A 21,077-nucleotide genomic window follows, 5' to 3' on the forward strand; every position below is an offset into this window, starting at 1 on the left:
GGTACTGCTCACTATGGACTGGTCCTTCCTATGTCAATTAACAATCAAGAAATGTCCTATAGACAACGCACCCACAGGCTAATACAGAAGCAATTCTTTAATTGAGGCTCCCTCTTCCCAGGTAACTCTACATTTGTGTCCAGCTGACAGCAGACAGTTGAAGTTAAGTATGACACTAATCAAGAAGTATTAATATCAAATATAAGATGACTGTAGACATTTCACTACAGTATATTGTATTCTAAAGCCAACTCAAAAGATGGAGAGAAAACAAAGCGTGCATATATATTTGGACAAGAATAAAACATCCTGAATGACTATTGTGATGACTGATTTCTACTTCAAAATTTATGGTAAGGGGCTCCATCTAGATTGCTGGTAATGGACAATATTTTATTTGTGGATTCACCTATTTGCTTTTGAGAGAATTCTAACACCATTCGAGAAAGTGAGAATACAAGGTCTCCAAGAGATGCATATAAGTAGGAACCAAATCACCTGCAGAATAGGCCACATATTCTGGTGCAGCCCAAGGTTCCTTTACATCTGGAAACTTTGTAAGGTGATTAGATCTGATGATGAGGAAGTGTCAAGTCCTCTCAATTTGGTGTCCTCCAGCATAAAGTGCTGATTCTGAACCAGAAATAGATGGACAAACTTATCTGTTCTATGGGAACTCACCATTATCTCACTGGGAAAGCAAGGCCCTCTTTGAGAGGTATCCAGCATAGTTCATAAACTTAAAGCTAATCTTGCTCATGTTAAACAGAGAAGCAGACTAAGATCAGCATTGCCAACTTGCATTCTGTGTTTTAATGAAATCATTATCCATTAGAACATTCCGTATTCTATTCTTCCACATGGGGGTGGATATCTGGTTACATACACAGAATAAATAGTCCATTTCTCTACCTCCCTCTAGGGTACACATTAGAAATTACAGGCCATATAGCAGCAGTGGGCAGCTTTACACAGAAACAGAGAGTAATTGGGAGGATTAAGAGAAATACTTGAATGTGGTGTGGCACATTAGATAACACATACTGATGGATGAATAACAGTGGAAAGCATAAACTAACTTCTGTTTCCTAAGATCCAACAAATACCAGCATGAAATAAAGAAAATAAAGAAGGGTAAAGTTTTACATAAACATGTCTCTTTTGGATACAATGATAACTAAAGTGTTACAAAATGGCAAAATCACAGAGCATTACTGACAGTACTTCTGAATGTCTGATTGCTGTTATTCACGATGTAATTCACACCCTCTGTTCTGAACAGTTCATTCTTTAAGAAATATTTTAAACTACTATGCAAAATTATAAACCCCTTTTCCTATTCAAAACATTAATTCAATTTTGGGATATTTTATATATATATATATGTATATATATATATACACATATTCACACATGCACATATAAATGTATCATATCCCTATAATCTATAGTTTTTTTAAACAATAAAACAAACACTTTGTAGATAACCAGAAATATTTCTATGAAACACAAATGGTTGACTGTATCTCAAATAAAAGTTCAGACTGAATCTGACAAGATGGCTCAAGGGATGTGGTAATTTGACTAAAAGGGGCTCGCAGAGGCTCATATGTTTGACTATTTGGTCCCCAGCTGGTGGTACTATTCCTAATTAGGAATTCCAGGATTAGGAAGTGTGACCTTGTTGAAAGTGTGTCACTTGGGGGCATGCTTGAGGTTTCAAATAATTCTTGACAATCTCAGCGTGCTCTCTGCCTCCTCCTTGGGGATCAAGATGTGATCTCTTAGCTGCTACTCAAACTGTCTACCCTCGTGCCCTTACCTGACCATTATGAATGCTAACCCTCTGGAACTGTAAACCCAATCCCAATTAAGTGCTTTCATTATGAGTTTCCTTGGTCATGGTGTTTAATCACACCAATAGAAAACTAAGACAGCCAGTAAGGGTAATTGCCACCAAGGCTGGAAATCAAAGTTCAGTCGCTGGGATCCACATTAGAAGAGAATCTTCTAAAAATTTGCTGTCTGATCTCCATGTGCTGTGACAGGTGTGCACCTACACACATTTAAGAAAAAATTTTAAAAATTGAAAAATAATTTCAAAGTTCCAACTATAGTTGGGATCACATTGCCAACAGGACTACAAAGACTCCAAAAAACATTTTGTTACATCCAAAAGAAACTAATTAGGGGGAAAAATAGAAGTATTATCAATAAAGAACACTTCAGAGCTCCTTAGAATGTATAATCAAGAAATGATTGGTACTATTGATGTTAACTGTATCAAGCTCAACGGTCAACTCTGCCTAACTAAATCCCACTCCAAACTAAAAGAAAGAGTATACAGCAATTTGCCTTCATATTATCTAGTCTTTAAAAGTATTTAGTTGTGTTTTTCCTTTAAAAAAAAAAAGTTGTTAGCATTCAGGCATCTGCACTGGCCTGCCCTTGGGGATCTAGCAGGATACATGCATGTGCTTGCCAGTACTCAGGCAGTACTCTGGCCATATCAGGGTTCTGACTATTTGGTCTCTGTGCACATGCATTACACCCCCTTTAAAAGGTAGGCCCTGCCCACCTCATCTCCTTCTATCTTTCTGTCTCTCTTTTCTCTTTTCTGCTGTGCCTGTCTCCAGAAGCTGGTCTCCCCCTTTTCCTCCCCCTTTCTCATTTCCTTCCCCCAAGGAAAATACCATCCATCCAGTGAGCCCTGATGCTCTTCCTCTCACACTTTAAATTACAATACTGGTTCTGTGATCTCAGCAGGCTTTCCAGGTGATTGTCTGAAGCAGTCCTAGGAGACAGTCTGAGGACAGGAGCACCCTTTCAATCAGAGGATTTTGTAGAGGTAAAGGGTCTCTCTAATGGCTGGCTACACTGCTTCTCTCATCTTCAGCATTAACCCCTATATGTGACTCTGGGTTTTTATTATTAAGACCAATTAGAATTCATGCTACATGGACCTTCTGGGGCCTGGAAGACCTAGACCTTCCAGTCCAAAGACTGACGTTGCCCTGAAACCTCTGTCCTCAACAATTATGGAGGACCCTGGGGTAGCTGTCTAGGTAGTCAGCAAGTCTCTTTTATTCTTTTTTATTATTATTATTATTATTTTTATTTTCGAGACAGGATTTCTCTGTAGCTTTGGAGCCTGTCCTGGAACTCTGTAGACCAGACTGGCCTTGAACTCACAGAGATTCACAGAGGCAGACTGCCTGCCTCTGCCTCCCAAGTGCTGGCATTAAAGGAGTGTGCCACCACTGCCCAGCAAGTCTCTGTCATTTTTATTTGCTAACTCAGGTAGAATTTATCCTTCTCAGAACCCTGAGGTTGTCTGATGACTAGGCTATCAGTAGCTTTGTCAATTTAACAGCAGCAACCAAAGCTTCAGCTGCTTTCTCAGTTCTCTGTAAAATTCAGGTCACAGGCCTCACTCCCCTAGAGCCAATACTAAGTCTATACACAATTTACCTCATCACCAGACTCAGAAAAGAGATAAGCTCACAAAACATATTTCAAGGAACTTACTTTGCAGTGACTGCTTTCAGAGGTCAGCCATCTACATCTGATGAATTAGATGAAAGGTATCTTAAGGTTTGTTTCTGTGAAGATGGGAAAGCTTAAGTGGTAATAAGGAGAAAGTGATCTGAGATGTATAACAAATGAAATGTTTCAGATTTCTTTCCCTCACTATGCTACTGTTATATTCTTAACAGTACTTGATGGGATTCTGATAAGCTGTTAATCTACCTCTGGTGAGTACTACCACTATACTATATCACTATACAATCATAGCCACAAGCCCAGGACCTTAAAGCCCTTTTAGTTGCTTTCTAACTATAGACTTAGAAGGTGCTTTTCATTGTGCTAAAAAACATCTCTCACAGTTTTCTGGATAGAAGAACGAGTTAATGCTTTCAACCAGAATCACTTCTCACATGAGTATATTGTCATTTCTACAATATAAATTTCAGTATAGGTTACAAACAGCGGGAACACTAATGTCTCTAAAACTCATCTTTTCACAAACTCAAAGAATTATTGTGCGCTCCAGGGAGTTGACTTGGATCCACCTTGAACAAGTCAGATGCACTGTCTGACACACTCTAAACAAGTACTGACAATCAACAGCCTAAGCCTCCCCATCTTTCCCTGGTCTTGGGACTCCCCTCCCCTCAATTACCAGAACCTAAGAAAAAAAAATCCCTAAACTTAACTTTATCCTCTGCTCTGCCAACATCTTGCCAGATCCAAATGGTGCCAGACAGAGCCTACCAGATATTGCTGGACATGACCAGCACTCCAGGTTTCTCAGGTATCTCCCCTCTTCCCTTTCTAATTCCCTTCCCCCAATAAAAATATTCTTCACATGAGCCCTATTGCAGGATGGCATGTCTCTCTCTCTCTCTCTCTCTCTCTCTCTCTCTCTCTCTCTCTCTCTCTCTCTCATTCTCTCTCTCACATACACAGTTTTTTAAATTATAACATTAGTACTGTACAGTAAGGTAAATATTAAAATATAGCTGGGCTGTGGTGGTGCACAGCTTTAATCCCAGCACTCAGGAGGCAGAAGCAGGTGGTCCTTTGTGAGTTTGAGGTCATCCTGGTATACAGAGTAAATTTCAGAACAGCCAGGACTATTACACAGAGACACCCTATCTTGAAAATCCAATATATAGACATATATACACTACAATTTTACCACTGGGAGCTACTACTAAAACTACATTGAAGCTTTCATCTATTCATGTGTATATATTTTCCCTAGATAACTAGAATCATATTAATACTTTTAAGACTCAACTGTAATATTGAGTTGGAAGTGTCACCCCAGGCTGCCAAGTGCGTGGGCTCCAATTCCCAGCCTGACAAGCACTGACCCCTTCCCGGGGAGGGTCAGGACCACTCCCACAGGGTATTTAGGGTCCCGCTGGAAAAAGAAACACATAGTTGTGATTTGGGTTTTGCATGTGCACTCCCTGTGTCTTTCCCCTGCTGTGCTCTTGGCCACGTAGAACCGCCGTCTATTAAACACTGGCATTTAATTTGGTTTAATCTGGTTTGGTTGAAATCCTTTGCATCAGGGGAGAGGCTCTGTTAGAAAATATTCCCAACACCTACTTTAAAACTTTTTCACATAAATATTCCTGTATCTCAAAAAAAATTTTTTTTTTTACTTAAAAGCTATACATTCTTCCCTTGTACATCTAGTTTCCTTGAACACTTCCTACAGATTGGGGACAATGTACCAGGAATATGCATACTTATCAAATTCTTACCAGAGACTAAATCACTTTTGATCCATCTAACTTACAGCTAGCAATGCTGTCATTAATACAGTGAGTGGGCAAAGCTGATATGTATAAAAACTGAGGATAGCAGACCGCTACTGAACTTATTCACAATGAGTCTGTTAAGTATGGCACCATGATGTGTTACTGCATGCTCAGACAAGACATACATACGAATACCTTTATCGAAGAGTCAAAGTTGAATACTGTGGAGAGCTAGATGCACTTGTAAGAAAAACTATTCTACATAAATTTCTGATATTTAGCCCTGTGGCTATAGTTCATAATTTTACCATTTGTTGCTAAGCAGATATGCACAAGATATACAGATCAGACTACCATTTTGTTATCTTCCATTTGAGAAAAAAAAAAGGGGGGACTCCAGTATGAAAAGCAACAAAAAGCATGATATTCTGAGGTCAAAACATATAAAAAGCAGCATGCTACAAACTCAAAACTGATGTCATATATAAGAAATATGTCTTAAGGAAGTATATTGAATCTCTAATGCAAATATATAAACCCAGTCTGAGAAATAGTGCAGGAAAGAAAGTAATATGATACTGTAATGTGATGTGGGATTCCCCTCTGTATGCTGTGAATACCATTGGTTAATAAAGAAACTCTCTTGGGCCTACACAGGAAATAGAGGTAGGCAGGGGAAACTAAGCTGAATGCAGGGAGAAAGGAGGTGGAGTCAGAGAGAAGCCATGTAGCCCAGCCGGAGGCAGATGCAGGAACTTTACCCAGTAAGCGACTGCCATATGGCAATACACAAATTAATGGAGATTGGTTAAATTAAGATATAAGAGTTAGTCAATAAGAAGCTAGAGCTAATAGGCCCAGCAGTGATTTAAATAATAAAGGTTCTGTGTGATTATTTTGGGAGTCTGAGCAGTCAGGAAGCAACAAGTATCCTCTTTTACAACAGTAGTAGTGACCGAGAATAATTTTTTAAGAATTTTATAAATGTGTGTGCACATGCTCATACGCACAGACACACACACACACACACACACGCACGCACGCACGCACGCACGCACGCACGCACATGCACATATGAGTACAGGTACCTACAGAGGCTAGAGGGATTGGATCTTCTAGAGCTACAGTTTTAATAGCTATGATCTGTACAACATAGTGCTGGCACCTAACCTCTAGTCCTCTAGAAAATCAACAAGCACTCTTAACCAATGAGTCATCTCTCTGACTGCAAAATAATTTTAACAGAAATACAAAGTCAGTCTAATAGGCAATACACACACAAAAAGGTTATCTTAAACCTTTTTTTAAGCCAGGAATGTAACTCATTGATAAAGCACGTGCCTAATATGCACAGGCCCTAGGTTTGGTCTCCAGCACTGAATGAAATACAACAAACAAAAGTTAGTTATCAAACTCTACATAAAAATGCAACTCATGCATCCTGACTTAGATATATAGTGAGACAAAAGGGGGAAGTTTTAGAAATATGGGGGAACTGAAATAGGACAGATATCATTATAACATGAAATTTTGTTATTAGATATAACAGTGATTTTGTAATCCTATTTTGAGCTCTTTTCCAAGGTAAAAAAAAAAAAACCTTTTAAGAATCTTAAACTTTACTGAGTAAGCTTGTTATTAATGATAATATATTCTAAAATCTATTTGTATTCATTATAGCACACAGGAAATGAATGGGTAATTTATGTTTTTAACAACGGAGCTTCTCAGCAGGGTGTGGTGGTGCAGTCCTTTAATTCCAGCACTAGCAGCTCTCTAAGGCCAGCCTCTAAGGCCAGCCTGATCTACAGAGTAAGTTCCAGGATAGCCAGGGTTACTCAGAGAAACCCTGTCTCAAAAACAAAAGAAGAAGAGGAATTCTCATTGAGAGAGAAGTAAGATACATATATGAATGAAAGACATATATGAATGAAAACCATAAAAAAAAACAAGGAAGTTAATAAGTGATACCAGACGAATGTTTTATGTGTGTGTTTCCTAGCTCTATCCATTCAGAGAGCTAAGAAACAATAGCAATCTTCACAATGACCTAGAACTAGTTATAGAATCAAAATATCATTCCTCAATAAAGACAAGCAAAGCTTCACAAGGAGAGATGGCTTCTTCTAAAACTAAAGCGAGAAAAGGAAGATGATCCTAGAACATTCATTGTACACAAGTGATCAAAGAATAATAGGGCTATGCATCCAAAAGGGCAAAATGACCTAGGATACACTTTTTTAAAAAGCTCAGAGAAGGAAGTACCCTGTCCAAGGTTGCAACACAAATGGTCAGTGGCAGATGGTAACCAGATTAGGCTTCCATGAGATGCAGCACACATGTCTCTGCTAAGGTTCTGGGTCAGTCATTGGTAGAAGAGATGAAGACTACCAGGGGCCCCTAACGCCCAAAGGTCTGGGACCTCTGAACATAGTAACAGAAGATATCCAGGTGAGATGCATTCAAGCTCCTGACATACCCTGGACCTCACCAGTCCTTTCAGCTTCTGGTGCCTTCTGACTGGAACACACTCTCTACAAACAATTATTAGCTTGTACTGGCTTCTGCTCAAAGGCCATCTTATCAAGGGTCTTCAATTACTACATACAATAAAATTAAAAAATAGAACAATAAAGACTGTTCATTGAATTTTTAAGCAACATTTCTGTAAGATTAAGATTTTTTTTCAAATGATGAAGCAGGGAGGCTATAGGAACAGAGTTTCACAGCAAAATAAAACTATCAACTTAATGAAAACTGTGATTATTTATCACTTTTCATTTCCTCTTGCCCACATGGCATTGCTGCTTCAACTGCACTTCATCGCATGAGTTCAGGAAGAAAGAAACTTTGAACAAGTAATCATTCCATTTGTTTCTGACTAGCAATCCTGAGAAAGGGTTTAAGAAAAAGATGAAAATTAACTCATTGCAATGAGTTTTGAAAAAGACTTCTAGATTCTAGCTTACAGTTTAATCTTCTATTCAGATTTTTCCAGCCTTATATGACCCTAAATATTTGATCCTAAATAGGAGCAGCAATAGGTCACAAGAACCACATAAAAATACATTTTCTTATCACCAGTCTTACTTTTATCAAGAAAGAGTATTAAAGCATGTGCAAACTATGAATGGAGGTTTTTCTCTGATTGTAAGAAGGAAGTGATGTAACACAGTCACACAAGATAGGTGCTATGAACTAGGATTGCCTCAGTTTAAGTGTTCATTCACCACTTATAATCTATGGGAGTCTTAGAAGATTATTCAACCTCTTCGTACATCAATTTCATCATCTAAGATAAGGGAACTGTAGAATCTGTTTAGGGTTATTGTGAAGAGTACGTAAGTTCAATAGAACAGATAATAGTTAAGCTCTAAGAAGAACATCTGTATATATATTTTAACTTTCCATATGTTCTTCTGTGCTTTTATTGTTATTATTTGACTGTTTGTTGGTTTGCTGACTGACCTGTGTCCCTATGGTTTTTATTACTAGTACTATTATGACAACTGCTACCACAGCCAATTTTAATCTGCAGATGATACAATTTAGCATTTGATTCAGGAAAATGAGGGCAAAGCAAATTACAATATACACACACCACCACCACCACCTCTCAGGTTGAAAAACTAAAACTCTACAGTAGTCCTTCAGTATCTCTCAAGCAGTTTTGTAAGGACTTGAAGAAAGCTAGCAACACACTAATAACTCATGACTCATTCCCAGAAAAAAATCTGTGACCTGGACAAATTAACTCAGGAAAAAAATGACATGTTCTTTTCCTTTGTTAATTCACTCAACTTTATTAAAGTTTACTATGCACTTAAAATTAAGATAAACACAAGAAATACAAAATGGAATAATGTCTATGTCTTTTAAAACTTTGTGGTGTTCCTAATGATCTTTATGTTTCTCTTCTCTTTTTCAGTATTGGATATCAAACCAATGTTTGATATTGTGCCCATTAGACAAGCCCTCTAACACTGAGATCTATTCTAAATACCCCCAAATGACTGTATATATAAAGTAGACCCAGGTTCTAATGTCTGATAATGACAGTGCACATACATGGTACATGGAAATATAAAAGAGAAACATGTGAAGTATGCTGTGAAACACGAAACAGCAGGAGGTTTTCACAGAGATCAACCTGAGCCCTAAAACATACTAGCAGGTAAATAAGGATAGAGCGGGTAAAACCATGCACCATGGAGTAAGAGTTAGTCAGTGTAGGGCAGATAGCACTGTCCTACCACAGCACACAAACCAAAAGACCCCCTCCAAAACTCTGGAACAGCCTCTGTTTACACAGCTCAGCTCTCCTCAACTCAACACACAGGACAGGCAGCTGCAATTAAAACCAGCTCAGAGACAAATTTCTCACTTACAACACTGGGCGGCAGCAGTGGGCAATGGCTTCCTCTGGCTTTCTTCTTGACTAGAATACTAAAAGCAGAAAAGAGAAGAAAAAAATATATAGTAAGAGTTTCAAGTACAGAAGTGGGTGAGGATCTCTGTTACCTATAAAAAAAAATATTCAGTGCTTGACTGGGGTCAATTTTTTTATTGAACATACAGAATTTCCTATTGCTATCCTCTCTGTGGGATTCTGGCTTAGGTTAGATCTTCAGTTATGGTGCTGGCTCAAAGCAGTACAACAGAGGGACCATTCTGACCAAGAGCATGCCAGGAAGTTACAGAAGGCCTGGTCTTAGAGTGTTTCAAAGGATTCTGTGCATGTTGGTGGTCAACGTCAAGATTTTACAAACCAAATGATAAAACTAAAAACCTCTATCAGGCTGTCTGCATGTCCTTGGGCAACAATGCTACTTCCCTTGCAAATGCTTATGGATATTGAAATTGCATATCTGAGAGTATACAGTTGGACTTCAGATATATCTGGGAGTTTCCTCCCACTCTAGCCTTTCCACGGCCACCCACAACCACTACAATGATAAATGTACAGGGTACTGAGACCATCAGAAAATTCTCTATAAAAGAGAACAGAATTAAGGTGAAGTTTCGAGAGTGGGCAGAAATCAAAAAGATATAAACCAACAGATGTACACAGCTTAGAAAGATAGTTCAGTTTGAGCACAGTGGAGGACTGGAAAGGTGTAAAGACCTAGGCCAGGTAGTCAGGGTAGTACATGCTTAATTCCTCCACTCAGCAGAAGGAATGAAGATATCATGAACTCAAGGTAAACCTCAACTACATGAAGAGTTAGAGGTCACCATGGGCTACAAGGTATCTGACCTTCACATGCTAACTTTGCCAATCATTAATAAGTTATGAGGTTCTGGGCAAGACGCAGCTAACCTGCCAGTGAGTCACTCATCCAGTAAATATTGACTTAGCACCCACTGCTTGCAAAGGTTTGTTGGAAAAATAGAGTTTAAGTCACAGTAAGGAGTCTGAAGTTTATAATAGTGTATTGGGAGGCCCTCTAGCTTTAAATATGAGAGAAATATGATTTGGTTACTGTGTTGATTTGGATGAGCTGTCCCTATAGACTTGGGCATTTGAAATCTTGGTTCCCAGTTGGTGGAACTGTCTGGGTAGGTATGAGAGGCATGGCCTTGTTGGAAGGAGTATGTCACAGGTGTGTTTTCAAAAGTCATATGTCATTCCCACTTAACTCGTTCTTTGCTTTCTGTTTCTGATTTGAGATTTGAGTTCTCAGCTGTTCCTGTCACTGTGCCTACTGCCCTGACTCCACACCATGATGGACCTTTATTCTCTAGAACAATAGCTCTAATGAACTTTTTCTTCTCTAAGTCACCTTGGTCACAGTGTTTTATTACGGCAATAGAAAAGTAACTAAAACAATTACACTTTTAAAAGATAATAAGAGACTGGAAAGATAGTTCAGTGGTAAAGAGCACTAGCTGATCTTCCAGAGGACCCGGGGTTGTTTCCCAGAACCCAGATGGCAGCTCACAACCATCTGTAACTCCAGTTCTAGAGGAATCAACATTGTCTTCTTGCCTCCCTGGGTATCAGGCACACAAACATAAAATTAAAAAAATGAAATAAAATGACTATGCCAGCTGTTACAGGGATGAACTGTTAGGGAATTATGATGGGTTGTCCATTAAGATAATCCAGACAAAAGCTGGTGATTTGTATATAAATGAGAATTCAGTAGCAAAGGATATTTCAAGTAGTTGGATCCGAAACAATTTTTGCATATAATGTATTTCACAAGCAGTAAACCATAATACAAATATAAGAAAATATTGATATTAATACTTCTAGGAGGAGATATAAAAGTCAAGCACAATGTACACAGTAAGACTGCATTAATAAAGCTGACAACCATGAATCTGCTCAGCAATCCAAGGCTGAACACTCACTCCAAAGTGACAGAAGACTCAACTATTAATTATAACCATTCTAAATAATGACGGGTGATTTTTTTTTATTCCATGAGTGATGTTTTACCTTTATGAATATCTATGCACCACATGCATGCCTGGGACCATCAGAGGCCATAAGAAGACATCAGATCTCCTAGAACCAAAGTTATAAGTAGTTATGACCTACTATGTGGGTACCACGTCCTCTAGAAGAGCAATCAGTATTCTTTAATAATGAGCCATCTCTCCAGCATCTCTTCAGTATTGATGGTTTTTCAGGCAGGACATAGGAATAACAGAAAGAAGTCCCAAAATTTAAGTATTAAAGTAGAAGAATTCACATGTAAGAGATCAGACTAGATACTTTCAAGAAGCTACATTTAATCAATCTTGTTTTAGGCCCCAAACAAGAAGTTAAAGCCCAGGGAACAACAACAAAATTAATAAAATTAAGATTGTTTTAAAAAGGATAGATGGGGGCTGAAGAGTACTTGCTGCTCCTAAAGAGGACCAGGATTCGATTTCCAGCACCTACATGGTGACTCACAACCATCCACAACTCCAGTTCTCAGATATTTGATGTTTTCTTCTAAGCTCCATGGGTACCAGGTATGCCCATGGTGTACATATATATATACAGAAAAATGTTCAAACATGTGAAAAAATAAGTCTAAAAAAAAGAATAAAAAGACAAGGATGTGGTTCAGTGGTTAAAAATCTGTTTAGCAAGTCAAAGGCCCAAATTGAATCTTTAGCACTACATATAAATAAATACATAAATAAGTCAAATAAAATCTATCCACAGCCTGGCATGGTAGTACATACCTAAATACAGTCTACAAAAATCAATGGCAAAATAGTATACTTTAAAATTGTGTGTGTGTGTGTGTGTGTGTGTGTGTGTGTGTTTAAATTAGAAAGGAGATCATGAGAGGAAATGAAGAACCTGGGAAGTTAAAGCAGGAGGACTACAACTAATTCAAGGCCAGCCTGGACTACATGAGAATTTTTAAAAACATATTATTCTGTATGATAACTTAAAATTAAATTTAAAATGTATATTCTAGCAGGATGGTTCAGTGGGTAAATGCACCTGTGTCCAGCCTATCTGAGATCAACCCCCGCTCCCCAGTTGTACACAGCAGCAGGAGAAATTCAAGTCTGCAACTTTCCCTCTGACTTCCAAATATATTTCATGGTACACGCTCATGCATGCACACATAGTAAATGTAATAAAATAAAATTTAAAGACTTATAAAGACAGCCAGCACATATCCAGAACTTGGGAGGCAGAGGGAAGTAGACTTCTGTGAGTTGGAGGCCAGCTTGGTCTACTTAGTGAGTTCTAAGTCAGCCAGAGCTATAAACTAGAGCCTGTCTCAAAATAAGGGGGAAAAAAAGGATTTATGTGGTGGCATCCATAGGGTCAAATATTTGAATGCTTGGCCAACAGTTGCTAGAACTGTTTGAGAAGGATTAGGAGGTGTGGGCTTGTTGGAGGTGTGGTGTAGGAGGTCCTTCTGTCTATGTGTTGTTTTCATTGGTTGAATAAAGAAACTGCCTTGACCTTTTGATAGGGCAGCACTTAAGTAGGCAGAGTAGGCAGAACTGAATGCTGGGAAGAAGGTCAGAGAGAGAGCCGCCATGGAGATGCCAGTTCACACACGTTGAATCTTTCCTAGTAAGCCACAACCTCATGGTGAACACAGATTATTAGAAATGGGATAAATCAAGATGTGAGGGTTAGCCAATAAGGGGCTAGAGATAATGGGCCAAGCAGTAATTTAAATGAATACAGTTTCTGTGTGATTATTTCGGGTGTAAGCTAGCTGAGTGGCCAGGACAAAAAGCAGGCCCGCTCGTTCCTACAACAGAGGTGTGTCACTTGTGGGTGTACTTTAACATTTTAAAACCCAAGCCAGGCCCGGTCAGTTAGTGTCTGTCTGTATCTGTGTCTCTGGTATCTCTCTCTGTGTCTCTCTCTGACTCAGCCTCCAACTTGAAGATCAATTGTAAACTCTGAGAGGTCCAGGCCAGGGTGTATCTGTGATCTGTAGCCCTAGCACAATCCCTGAGCACCCAGGCTCTCAGGCCAGAGCCAGTAAAAGAAACACACCTTGAATTTGGGACTAGGATCAGTAAAAGAAACAATTTATCCTTGAACCCAGAACCGAGTCTGAAATCAGACCCAAAAGAACACACTTTACCCCTAGAACCAGAGCCGGTCAAAGAAATTCATCCTGGCCCTAAAATTGGAGCTTAAAAACTAGAGAGATTTAATAATAATAAAAAAAAAAACTAGAGAGAGAGAGAGAGAGAGAGAGAGAGAGAGAGAGAGAGAGAGAGAGAGTTTGGCCCTAAAATCAGAGCCATTTCTGTCCCTGACACAAAACCAACCAAACCCTACGTAGGGAAGTGGTAACCTCTAGTCTAGAGATGTACCATGACCTTTCCTAGATCTTTGCCCTGAGGAGGCAGCCAATCCCAAGGCTTGGGATTTCCCTCACCCCATGAGAGGGCAACCATTCACAAACTTGTAGACTTGAAAATTTCTCTCACCCCATGGGGGGACAGTCAATCACACTCCTGTAGGCTTGGAATTCCCCAAGCCCTCTCCTCTATAAAAATCCCCTCCCCACACCACTCGGGGTCTCTCCTACTCTGCTCCTGTTGCTGCTATTGCTGCCATCACCACTGCTGCTGTAGCTCTGGATAGACAGAGGGATCTAAGTTAACTTGAAATAAAGACTCTGTTTTTGCATTGGATCTAGTCTTGTGGTGGTAATTCGGGGATCTGGACTTTGGTCGTAATACTCTCAGCTACTGTTCCAGTGTCATACCTGCCTGTTATCCACCACACTCCCCAACAGGATGAGCATGGACTAACCCTATAAAAAAAAACTGTAAGCAAGTATCCAATTAAATCCTTGGTCATAGTGTCTCCTCACAGCAATAGCACAGTAACCAAGACACTAATGAAAAGTCAGGCACAGTGGTCCAGTAATCCCAGCACTTGGGATGCTGAGGCAGGAAGATCTCATTAAATTGAAGGTCAGCTAGAACCACAGAGTGAGATCCTGTCTCAAACAAACAAAAGCTCAATGTCGAGAAAGAGACAATACTTATTTCCACTCTTATCCACTGGACAGTAGTTCCGATAGTGGTTCCAATGACAGGGAAAACCTTGTTAGCCAATTATCTTTAAGAGGTAGAGCCCAGGTAAGGCATAGTTTTCTGGGACCCAAGGAAAAGCCTGTGCAGCACCCAGGTGCTGTCTCTCTGCGCCATTCCTGCAGGACACTGCTGTGCTTGGATTTCTCATTTCCTGTTTTGTGAGTTTTCCCCCTTAAAATAAATAAAAATATAATTGTTGTATCCTTTAGCTAGCCTGGTTATGTCAACATTCCAAGACAATACCCACAACATACAACAAAATTCAAATGCTTAAGACCCTTATTGTTGCTGGGCGGTGGTGGTGCACGTCTTTAATCCCAGCACTTGGGAGGCAGATGCAGGTGGATCTCTATGAGTTCAAGGCCAGCCTGGTCTATAGAGGGAGTTCCATGACAGGCGCCAAAGCTACAGAGCTCGAGATCTTCCTGTGTCTATCTCCAAAGTACTGGAATTACAGGCCTGTACTATGCCCAGGTAAGGTATCTGAAGTATACACAAGGATGTATAAGTCATATGTAAATATATATTTCAACTATCAATATCAGTTTTCCTTTCTTCTCCTCCTCTATCTACCCTTCTTTTCTTTTTGTTTTTTTAATATTTATTTATTTATTATGGATACAATATTCTGTCAGTGTGTATGCCTGCAGGCCAGAAGAGGGCACCAGACCCCATTACAGATGGTTGTGAGCCACCATGTGGTTGCTGGGAATTGAACTCAGGACCTTTGGAAGAACAGGCAATGCTCTTAACCTCTGAGCCATCTCTCCAGCCCCCTTCTTTTCTTTTTGGATACACAGGGGTATTTAACTTGTGACAATGACATGCTGCTGTCATCTACAAATGCTGGACCACATTCAAAGCTACGTTGGGACACATGTGTTTGTAGGCTGCAGGTTAGACATGCTTTCTTTAGGATAACAGATCTACCTCCTCAAAAAATTATAACTTCCTTAGAATAAAAATAGTCAAGCTTTATTTCTTCAGTGTACTATAAAATTTATAATAATAAAATCCTTAGTTAATAATAATATGCTAATATGTGTTCACTAAATGTAACATGTGTACCTCACTAATGAAAGATGTTGATAATAGAAAAAAAACTACAGGGTAGGGGTGGAAGAGAAGAGATAACTGAACCATTTGCTCCATTTTCTGTAAATCATAGCTACTTTTAAAAAATTAACTCTGCTAAATAAAAATATATGCGTAAAATTCAAATGTTCAAAGACTTAAAGTTTGGAAAGAGAATAAAATAATATTTAAAGATGCAAAATCTAGCCTGACAGGGAGATGTTGGCACATTCCTTTAATCCCAGCAAAGGCATATCTCTAAGTTTGAGGCCAGCCTCAAACTCTAGGATAGTCAGAGCTATGTAGTGAGATACCACTGTCTCAAAAAAAAAATGCAAAATCTAGCTAAGAATCACTAAACTTGAGAATGAGATTTGTTGAGTAAGATAAGTACTTTAAAAATAGATATCAAAGTACTAATAATAGTGAAGACTTATTACAAATTTTATTTTAAACATCCATTATTCATCAGGAGTTAAAGAGATAACTTAGTGATTTAGAGCACTTACTGCTCTTCTGAGGACCTAGATTTGATTTCCAGCATCCCATAGGGTGACTCACAACTATTTAATTCCAGTTCCAGAACATCAGTGCTCTCTTCTGACTTCCACATACACCAGGAATGTACATGGACTATACGTGCAGAAAAATATCCATACACATAAATATCAAGAAATTATTCTAAAACATACTATTGATTATCAGGGGATGAAAATCAGACAAAATAAATTTGAATTCGACATTAGAAAAAAAAACAGAACAGGAGCCTTTCAGACATAAATAGATCATGATGGTAAGTCCTCTTATTAATGACATCTACCAGTGAGTTCCCAAACAGCTAGCACTACAGAGTGAGACCCTGATTCAAAACCAAAATGCTTAAGATCCACACAATAAAGTATTATTTAGCAGTAAAAAGAAAGAATGTACTGATACATTCCACAACAATAAAATCTTGAAAACATGCAAGCTGAAAGAAGATGGTCACAAAGAATCCTGCATAATTCTATTTATGTGAAATGTCCAGAATATGCTATAGAAAAACAGAATGTAATGATTGTCTATGGCTGACGAGGGAGAAGAATCAAAGAAAGATGGTTAAGGGCACAAGATGAAGTTATATTGTAATGAAAATGTTCAAAGGTGATTGTAGGGATATATGCACAGACAACTCAGCAAATATTCTAAAAGTCACTGAATTGTATATTTAACAGGTGACTGCATGATAGGTATAAGTTATGACTCAATAAAGGTGTTAAAGAACAAGGCAACAGAACAGAAAATAAAGGTGTGAATGTAGTCCTTCTGTTCCCTAGAAAGTGAACAGAAAGCAAAAGATTCACAGGGACAAGCACGATGGTATGGACATGAAATATCAACACCAAGAGGCTAAGGCAGGAGGCTCACCATGAAATCAAGGCCAGTCTGGGCTATGTGATGAGCTCAATGCTTTTTTGGGCAATACAGAAAGTCTCTGTCACAAAGAGAGAGAGAGAGAGAGAGAGAGAGAGAGAGACAGAGACAGAGACAGAGACAGAGAGAGACAGAGAGAGGAGGCTTTGCTGTGCAACTACTACTAATGGTCATGGAACCAGACTCTGAACCTGAGCTGGTTTGACCCTGAACCTCAGGTGTTTCTCATAGGTTGCCTTCTTCCACATTTCTCCTAAAATAGCATATATAAAATAGCACTCAACTGCTATTTCATAACTATTTGTTTCTTTTGTTTGTTTTGGTTTTGTTTTTCAAGATAGGGCTTCTCTACGTAACAGCCTTGGCTGTCCTGGAACTTGCTTTGTAGACCAGGTTGGCCTTGAACTCAGAGAGATTTGTTAGCCTCTGCCTCCTGAGTGCTAGAATTAAAGAATGCCATACCTGGCAATTTGTGTTTCTAATAGCTAACATATCTCAAAGTAAATCTCTTTACACCGCCAATAACAAAATCACTCTCCCATTCCTCATGCCCCAGATGCAGGTGACTGTCTTCTCTTTACACACCAGACGCAGAGCTGGAGATAAGTCTTGACAACAGGACCAAGCAAAGCAATGGTTTAAACGGTGCTAAAAAGTACATATGATTCAGGATAACGATAAATTAATATCCAAAAATTCGAGCAGAAACAGAAGAAATACCTTTTACTCCTCTACATAACATAAGAGGGGCTGCTATCAGCTCCTTCCTCAACAGCCCAGAGTCAAACTAACACTACCATCTGAGCAGCACTGGGAGAAATAGGAAGAGTGGGAGACAGAGCTTTCCACTGAGATTTCAGGAGATTTTCTCCTGCCCCCATTCACGATAGCGGGCACAGTGTGCATGCCAGTACTCTCAGCCCTCAGGAAGTTGTGGCAGTAGGATATCAAGTTCAAGACCAGTCAAGGCTATACAGCAAGACCCTGTCTCAAAAAGAAACTAAAAATCATAATGACAGCTTCATTATTACGGAGTGGGTTGTAGCTCACTGGTAAAGCATGTGTCTGGAAATGTAAAGCCATGGATTAGATTCTCTTACCACAACTGTAATGCCTCAGACAATATGCTCTTGGCCCCTCCCTGGAAAATCTATAACGGATGAGAGATTTTCCCCATCTTTCAATATTGCAAATAAAGCAGTTCCTACCTCATTATCATCTGTCAAGGCATTGATTTGCTCCAATTTATAGGTCCAATATCTGGCTTCCTCCTCTGGGATGTCTACAATAAAAAAGAACAGATGATATTAGCTGGTAATAAGTCAGTCATCAGCAAACAATACTTTATTTAGACAAATGAATATAATTAGAAAGGTGGTAGTGACAGATGAATTTTAACAGTATCTCAATTGTTGCCATGAACATTACTGACTCTATTTCAGAAAGACAATATAATAAATCTACGGTTCCTGATTCTCTTTTTGAGGAGGATGAAACTAAAGCTCTGAGAGGATATATATTCTATCTATGGCTGAGTTCCTCCACATATAAGCCATGATTAAAACTGATGTCGGTATGATGCCAAAATTATGGTTTATGTAACCATACCACCTTTCACTCGGCAAGACCACTCCAAAAAAACACTCCAAGGGATTAGAAGAAAAGCTGTTAAAAGATGTTTAAATTTTTATTTTGCCTTCAAAAAATTAAAAATACAGGCATGCACAGTGGTATGCATTTCTAATTCCAATATATTCAGTAAGCTAAGGAGATAAGATTATAAGTTAATGGTCAGTCTGGACTATATATGGACATAGTGAAACTTTGTCCCAAAAACAAAATATATATATATATACACATATATATATATATATAAATATATATATAAAATTACCATGTGGGAATATAGTCAAAATAACTAAAAGAATCTCAAAGGAATACTTGTACATCAAAGCTCATAGCAACATTTAGTCACACTGGACAAGAGTTAAAGTTCCCATGTCCATAAATGATGAAATAGATGAAATAAACAAAACAGATAAAAAAACATAAATAGATGAAAAATAAATTACTTATATATACACAATGGAACATCATTCATCCTTTAAAAGGGAAGAATTCCAAGCTGGTTCTTAGCTCAATGGCAAACAAGGAACAGGAAAGCACCAGAAGGATGAGATAGTGAGTTTGAAGCCAGCTGGAAACACATAGTTAAGTTCAAAGTCGGCCTGACTACAAAAACAGCTCTGTCTCAAAACACACACACAAAAAAAATAAATAAATAAATAAATAAACCTTCAAGACTGTTATTATTTGTGTTTTAAGAGTATGAGGCCAAGATTACAACACACTCCTATAAGACCAACTCTTAGAATACTTACATGGGAAGATCACAAGACTGAGGCCAATTTGTCCTAACAAGTTCTGAGCCAGCCTGAGCTACATTAGCCAGACTGTCCCTAAAAATACTAAAATTATAAATAAAAGAGTTTGAAAGGGTATATATATGCTTACAAACTGAAGGAATATATTCTTACATAGCCTACAAGAATGTGAACTGGCTTGGAAGGAGACTTAAATTCCACTTGTCAACTCTTTAAAGTATTACAAAGTTGTGTGTCACATAACGTATTAGTCAAGAACAAACTGCAAGCCAGACCTTAGTGATGGCGCGTGCCTTCAATCCCTGCACTTGGGAGGCGAGGCAGATGAATCTCTGTGAGTTCAAGGCCAGCCTGGTCTACAGAGTGAGTTCTAGGACAGACAGAGATACACAAAGAAACCCTCATTCAGGGAAGAAAAAAAACAACTGCAAACTGCTAAGTTAGGCATAGTAGTACACGTCTGCAACTCCAATACTTGGAGGCAGAGGTAGGAAGATAATTAATCCTCAGTCATCTTGGGCTACATGGTGAGATCCTATCTCAAAAACAAGAAGAAAGAAAGGCAGGCTACATGCATGATGCTGGACTCCTATGATTACTATGGAGCTACAAAATACATTTCACCTCATGAAATACAATAGGGAAAATTCTGTAAATAAGCCTGATATGCTTTAAAAGGCATAGCAATTACAATTATGTACAATACTTGATGTATATCAGATTGATAGTACAAATAACAATGTTTCTTATATGCATATAAAACTGTACATTTTATCAATATATAAGTATACTCCTTCAGCCCATCCCATTATGCGATCCCCCAACAACAGCAGACATTCCCTGGGAATCCACAAGCCACTCCAGCCAGGGAAGCAGGTAGACTAACTGCAAATCTTCACCTCACCCTCCTTTGCTCTAAGTCAATTTCTAATTTCACCCCAAACTCTACAGCAGATCACTTGCTGCAGCATTCCCTCACTCCCTGTCCCCTTCTTCAGTGGATCACATACATCTTCTTTTCCAACATCCCTTCCCCCACACATCTATCCCATTCTTCCAGCCCCCAACAGCAGCGGGTATTCCCTGAGAACCTACTGGCCAAGCCTGCCAGAGAAGCAGGTAGGCCAGTCTGTAGGTAGGCAAACTTCAAATCTTCACTCTCCCTCTTTGCCTCCATATTCAATCCCCAGTCTCATCCCTAGCTCTGTAGACTATCTGCTGTGATCTCTCCTCACTCTCTGCACTTATTCCTGGTGAAAGCCTGCTTTCTTCCCTCATGTGGACCCCTAAATACTGGCACAAAACATCCAAGAAATCTGGTACACTATGAAAAGACCAAATAAGAATAATAGGAAGAAATGCCAAATGGTGGTGGCGCATGCCTTTAATCCCAGCA

The 21,077-nt window shown here is 38.9% G+C and overlaps 1 protein-coding gene across 3 annotated transcripts in view; it reads right to left on the bottom strand.

The window, feature by feature from the left end:
* Unc13b (unc-13 homolog B) overlaps window positions 1-21,077 on the bottom strand; it is a 204,638-nt gene that overhangs the window by 124,401 nt on the left and 59,160 nt on the right. For all 3 annotated transcript variants that reach the window (XM_048419904.3, XM_048419901.3, XM_048419903.3), the window contains exons 6-7: window positions 18,506-18,579; window positions 9,665-9,722 (exon numbers count right to left, since the gene is read on the bottom strand). In XM_048419904.3, coding sequence (XP_048275861.1) covers window positions 9,665-9,722; window positions 18,506-18,579 — 132 coding nt within the window. The remainder of the gene's footprint in view (window positions 1-9,664; window positions 9,723-18,505; window positions 18,580-21,077) is intronic.

Source organism: Myodes glareolus, chromosome 16, assembly GCF_982192425.1.
Source record: "Myodes glareolus chromosome 16, mMyoGla1.1, whole genome shotgun sequence".
NCBI lineage: Eukaryota > Metazoa > Chordata > Mammalia > Rodentia > Cricetidae > Myodes > Myodes glareolus.